This window comes from Daphnia pulex, chromosome 10 (assembly GCF_021134715.1).
Source record: "Daphnia pulex isolate KAP4 chromosome 10, ASM2113471v1".
NCBI lineage: Eukaryota > Metazoa > Arthropoda > Branchiopoda > Diplostraca > Daphniidae > Daphnia > Daphnia pulex.
In genome coordinates, this window is record NC_060026.1 from 6,311,663 (window position 1) to 6,317,647 (window position 5,985).

Below are 5,985 nucleotides of genomic sequence, written 5' to 3' on the forward strand. Positions count from 1 at the left end.
GCCCTAAGGACTAAGGTTAGGAAATCGATACTACATTAATCATTAAATATCGATTTAGTTTTTTTTTTTTTATATATATTAAATTTTTGAAAAATAAGTTCATTTCGAAAATTATACTGCGTTTCTTTTCTGCCATAATAAATAATAAATTAATAATCATGATTGAATAGTCTGGCATGCTAACTGTATGCTCTAAATATTTTGTTTTTTATTTCGAAATTCGAATTATATTTCGCCTGATTTCCCTATCAGAGCCCAAAGCAAAGTCGACGAGCGACGTGACATTTTATTCCAAAGTACCGTGTGCAATGACGTATGCAAATAAAAAGCAACATGGAACTACAGCAAACTACGAACTCTGTGATGGCTAACCTTTGTTTTGATAAAAACCCAGTTTCATGCAAACACTTATATATAGACATGGTGGATGATATAGATATTAGTTCCCAGCAAACGAATGAGATTAAGTATTTATTTATTATTTACAATGCATAAATACTTTACGAAGACAGCAGCTTTCAATGACCTTTTGTTGTCGTGATTTTTATTGGAGCTAAATGTGCGCACATGTGTGTGTAATCATTTGATTTAATACATTTTAGGGCAAGAGCAAATATAGAAAAAGAGGAAAGTTTTGAGAGTACTCGTAATCAGTCGTCATCGAGCCAAGCCAATGGAATAATATAACGATGGGCATGAAGATGTCACGCTGCATGTCCTTAAACCATTGCCCTTCTGCGATATTTGGTCACATAAATTTATTTTGACATGAATTCTTTAACTTTTAAGATTTTCAAAACTGCATTTGCGCATGTTGCGCAGTTGCATTTGTTATGAACAAGTGCGCTTACTCTCTGCGTGTAATTAATAAACAAGGAAACGGTGGACTTTGAACCTCACAGAAACTAGAGTAAGTCGCATTTATCATTGACAAGTAACACCGTAACAGCCAAAATAACATAGAGGCGTATATTTTCGTGAATCGGAGGATAACATCAAGATAAATACATTAAACAGCAAGTTCAGGACATAGAGGAAATCCAATTCCAGAATAACACATATTTTAGCCGATTTTAGCCGATTTTAGCCTATTAAATGAAGCCACGAACAAAAATATAATGTCAACAGTGAAGCATGCAATTTTTGAGACGCTCCTATTAATTCTAGAAACGACAACTTTAGAGACTACCGAATAAATTTGAAATAGGACATTTAACCGATTACACGTAATGATAGCGTAACGTAATGTCATTGACTAGGTTCGACACGAAACATCTCATTTCCTTTTATGCGAAATAATTATGCCAGAAAACGAAAGTGATTTTATTACTTCATTTTATGTAGGGCTGTGCAGATGTGGGATAAATCAGTTTGAACTTGTTTAGTAACGTTGGCTAGACCAGTGATTGAGTCAACGATTTCTGCTGATTGCGTAAAAGGATTGTAGCAAACTTCATAAGGTCTTCGAATACTCCCAGCTACCCAAGAACTGAAATGAGAACAAAATAAATGTGTAGGTAAATGAACTGGCACAATTTGAATTTTTTTCACTAACCGGAATTTTTGAAGGGCATCTTCTAGACTTTCGGACACGAAATAAACATCTTGGTAATCCAGATCCTGATATGGCTGAACGGCGCAAACGATTGGATCAAAGGGCAACAAACAAGGTTTGCCAGATAAAGCGTGCTGGAGTTCTCCGTAACTTGACAGCAAGCCAGCTCCGTATGCCTTCAGTTCCCCTTTTTGTTTACACAGTCCAAACTCGACCGTGAACCAATACATCTGCATTGTAAATTTAATACCGTTATTTTTTTAGCTATTTTCTGAAAAATTTTGAACTATTAAACCGTCGAAAACTTTTCAATGTCACTGTCGCTTGCTCCCAATGAGGCTAAACCCAATTCTTGAGAGAACTGAGCGAAATTTCGGTCAGCCAAAATGGGAACGTGTCCCAGCAGCTCATGAATGGCGTCGCTGAAAAGAAATGCAGATTTTCAAATTTTGTGTTTTAATCTAAATGGTATCATTTTTCAACTTATTGGTGCTAACTTACGGTTCCGGAGAATGATAAGGAGAGGAAGAATGGCGAATGTACCTATTTAAAAAAATTTCTTATTAACACAGCGATCATGTTTTAATTATTTTAATCGAAAAAAACGTTACTGAGTGCACTGGAAAACCCGATAAGCCAAGCTTGCGAGAAAATCACGAGCTGTCAACAAGCCAGCTGCAGGACGAAGAGAAAAGCCTGTCCTTCCTTGATTTCGATAACAATTTAATACAGTTTGTACAATAATTGTTCATTTTCCACTGAAAAATACTTTTAAGAAAATGAGATATGTCCTCTAGTTGCGGAATGTTGTCTGGAGCGTAGCCACACTCCTTTTCCAATAAAGCAAAAGCTTCCAGATGTTGGCGACAAGCGTGTTTAGGCAAAAGAGACATCAGTTCCGTGTAGACGGCTTTCCAAGTATTTTTATCTTCGACAGAATATTTGATACGCGGAATCGGTTCGCCGCTATTATTTGCAATAAAAAAATTTTAATTGCTATTTCTATTTTATTAGGAAGTATTAAGTTATATACTGTTTGTAATTGAACGCAATATCGGCTATCTCTTGTCTACGCTTCCGATAAACTACGTCTGTAAATCCAGGATGGCCTTGGTCTAGATCTGGCTCATAGCGCGTCACCAAATGGTTGCACAAATCCAGTTCAGAAACATGTTTTGGAAACCATATTTCTATGAAACAATAAATCGCACGTGTTTTCATTTTTTGGCAATATTGACATCATTAGCTTAATTATTATGTTAAAAAAAAGTAGGAAATTTACATCACGACATTATTGTTTACCTTTGTTACCCAAATAACTAACAAATAAAAGCCATTTAGAGGCCAAAAATACTAAATAAATGAATTTAATTTTTCTACCTGGTATTTCTGCGACGAAGTTGGTTGCACTAGCGACAGTTACGCGACTTAGAGAAGTGCTTTGCTTCAATAACTTGAGCAGTGACACCAAATTCTCCCGAGCGATATCCAGCTTCAAAATCACTTCGAACTGAGACTCGTCTAGATTCTGCGATGGACGCGATTCAACATGCAGTAGCGTTCCCTTGCAATTCTGAGATATTCAATAAATATTTGTTTAAAAATGAAATCTTTCCACCAAAAAGTGCAATACCTGAATGGTTTTTAGCGTCCGAGAAAGCGATACCATCTCTTCTCTCATACGAATGATTAATGCTACCAAAAGTCGGCCATTTTCTCCAACAGTAAGAGAATCTTCGGGTAGAAAAACCTCTTCTCCTGACAGCGAATTTTCTATGCATATTGAAAATGAAATTATTGAAAGAAATTGGAAAAAATTGTTACTCTTTATTTACCTCGAGACAACGAGTTTTCGTGAAGCAAGCTTTCTCGGTTCTCCCGATTCACTTTCGATTCAAAACGGGCGTCGTCTACTAACGAACGGCGTCGCCCAGCGTATCCATTCTATAACGTTATTACAAAATGTTGGATAATGCAAATTTAGTTGAATCGTTCACAACTATTAAACCGCACCATGATTTAAACTTCACTACGAGTAGCCATTAATTTTAGCGTTGACGTAGACTACACGTAGAGTCGTAGACGTAGGCTACATTAAATGAATAACCGATTTACGTGAATTTCCATCATAAAATATCCCCATCGTAGCTCAAAACATGCAATCATTAATGGCTGATTAATGGGCAAATAGAATAATCCACTATCGAGGTTTTCATCCTTTGATCTAACGGAGCTTGTGTTTGTTCTCAATAATGTACCGTGCATTTTATCAATTCAGTGTATTGATCAAGGGGTACATATAGGTTGGCAACTTAATTGAATCACTTGTCTTCCTTGAACCAACATTTAAAAGACGAGCAAATTTATCATTCTATTGACTATAGTGAAATTATGTTAATAGCTATTACGAATCCTTCTTGTACTTATTCTAAATATTTTCACAATTTTGAAATGAACCAGATCGTACCGGTATCGTCTTTATAAAATGTTGAAATAATATTTTTAGCCTTTCAAGGGAGAATACGAATAAAATGAGATGCAGTACAAAATTTAATTTTCGGTGTGGTTTGAAATTAAAAACTTTAGTCAAACTGTAAAAATGGCTCGAACAAAAAAGATTTATTGCGTACAACCCGGTGCAACCTCTTTTTTTTTATAAAAGAAAGGGCGGAATCAAAGATGCAGCTTTATTTACTATAGTAGGCTCGGTCGTTCGGTAGTAGAAATGAAGGAAAAACATAATGACCTAATAAAAAGAAAGGACTGCATAATAAAGAAGTCAACGCGAATAAACGAAACGAGTGAAGAAAAGGAATTACGAAATCCTATGAGACATAATTATAACCACAAATCCGATTGCACATTCAGCCTTTCACCCAATTTACCACTCTCTATGCCTTGCTCCACTCGTGATCACTAGCTTATAATTTTCATTTTGATTTCTATAAATTGGACTGTTCTATTCCATTACTCAGTCACGACTAAAAGTTAAACATCAGTTAAATCAAGACAAATATTCTTTTAATGCTATAATGGTCAAATAATCTTGAAAATAATAATAATAATAATTAACTCAAAAATAATAAAAAACTCCCACACTTTTATGGTGTATGGTCGGACTGTGCATGGAGGATAGATAAGAAAGGAAACAAAAATAAAAAGGATAGCTTGAAAGAAAGGAACAAGGAGGATAGATTTAAAAGGAAATTGTTGAGGCAGGGGGAAGTGATGATGGAATGAAAAATCTCTCTCACACCTGTCCTACAGCACAGTCCGCAGAAGTTTTTTTTTCTTTTCTTTATTGCACAGCACTGGCCTACATATGTTTTCTGATTCAACAATGGCCTACACATGTTTTCTTATTTCTAAAATTTTATTTTTTGTTACACCACTGATTTTGATTTAAACTTGCCTCAATGCTGTAGGATTTCTTCATGACAAACTGCTCCCGCCCAGAGTTGAGAGAAGTAATGCTGCTAGTTGAATTGACCGAAGTTTTCGTTGACAACGATATCGCTGACATCTTGCACGCGTAGCTAAGTAGCCCGTATCTCAAAAATTCCAGTTTAATAATAATGCAGCTTTACTTGATTGAGTATATTAGTTAGAAAGGGCAGTGGTTGAAGTTGAGAGGATCGTAGACGGATGAAAAGGTTTCGTTCTGGAACGCTCTTTTATATCACGAAGCTCCGTTTGCGTACATAAATACCGTCGTGGGAAGCAATACACCGCTACAGCCCCGCCCTCACCAGAGATCTAACAGCAGCCACCTCATTTCCGCCTGCGCCGTTCACTTGTCCTGTAAGTTACCTTATTTTTTTCACTTTTGATTCATTGATATTGTATGTCCATAGTTCACGAACGTTGATGGATTGATACATTACTATAGCTGTGTGAAAGTGAATAGAAAAGATGGACGGTAATCAATCTATGTATACTCAGGCTCATATTATTAATGGGGTTGGATAAAGTATACACTTTTACACCGCTCGCAAAGACGAATCATAATTCAATTAATTATTTGTGAGAATACAAACGGTAATCGATAGGAGACCAACACTATTTGTAATTTCCAAGGAAATTTCAGACTGCAGTTGTGTCTAAATCCGATCTCACAACCCGTGGACATATTCCCACAATACTCGAATTGTGTAAAACTGGTCCAAAAAGGTACAGAAGTAGATCAGTACGTACACGAGAAGCAAAGTTTAATTTAGTTGGGGGCTACAGGGCATTCTTTTCCCCCATCCAATAACTTTAACTTATGCGGAGAGCTACGGTGACTCCTCATTGAATGCTCTCAGCTTCATCAGTAACCAAAGAACCAAGGTCCACTGTATTTTAGAGCTTTACTTTTGCCAGAGGCGAGAATCAGACTCCTAATTGATTTTATATGTCAGCCAGAGCAGCTTACCTTAAAATATTTCCAT

General features: G+C 36.2%; 1 protein-coding gene across 1 annotated transcript; it reads right to left on the reverse strand.

Annotated features, from left to right (window-relative positions):
• Window positions 1–955: 955 nt before the first annotated feature.
• On the reverse strand, window positions 956–5,215 carry LOC124206131 (tyrosine 3-monooxygenase-like). The gene is made up of 11 exons (XM_046603801.1): window positions 4,968–5,215; window positions 3,391–3,499; window positions 3,189–3,328; window positions 2,936–3,128; window positions 2,589–2,745; window positions 2,325–2,521; window positions 2,167–2,260; window positions 2,057–2,098; window positions 1,851–1,977; window positions 1,556–1,785; window positions 956–1,489 (listed from the first exon to the last, which is right to left on the reverse strand). The coding sequence occupies exons 1-11, from the start codon at window positions 5,076–5,078 to the stop codon at window positions 1,327–1,329; spliced, it is 1,563 nt and encodes a 520-aa protein (XP_046459757.1). The 5' UTR covers window positions 5,079–5,215; the 3' UTR covers window positions 956–1,326.
• Window positions 5,216–5,985: the final 770 nt, after the last annotated feature.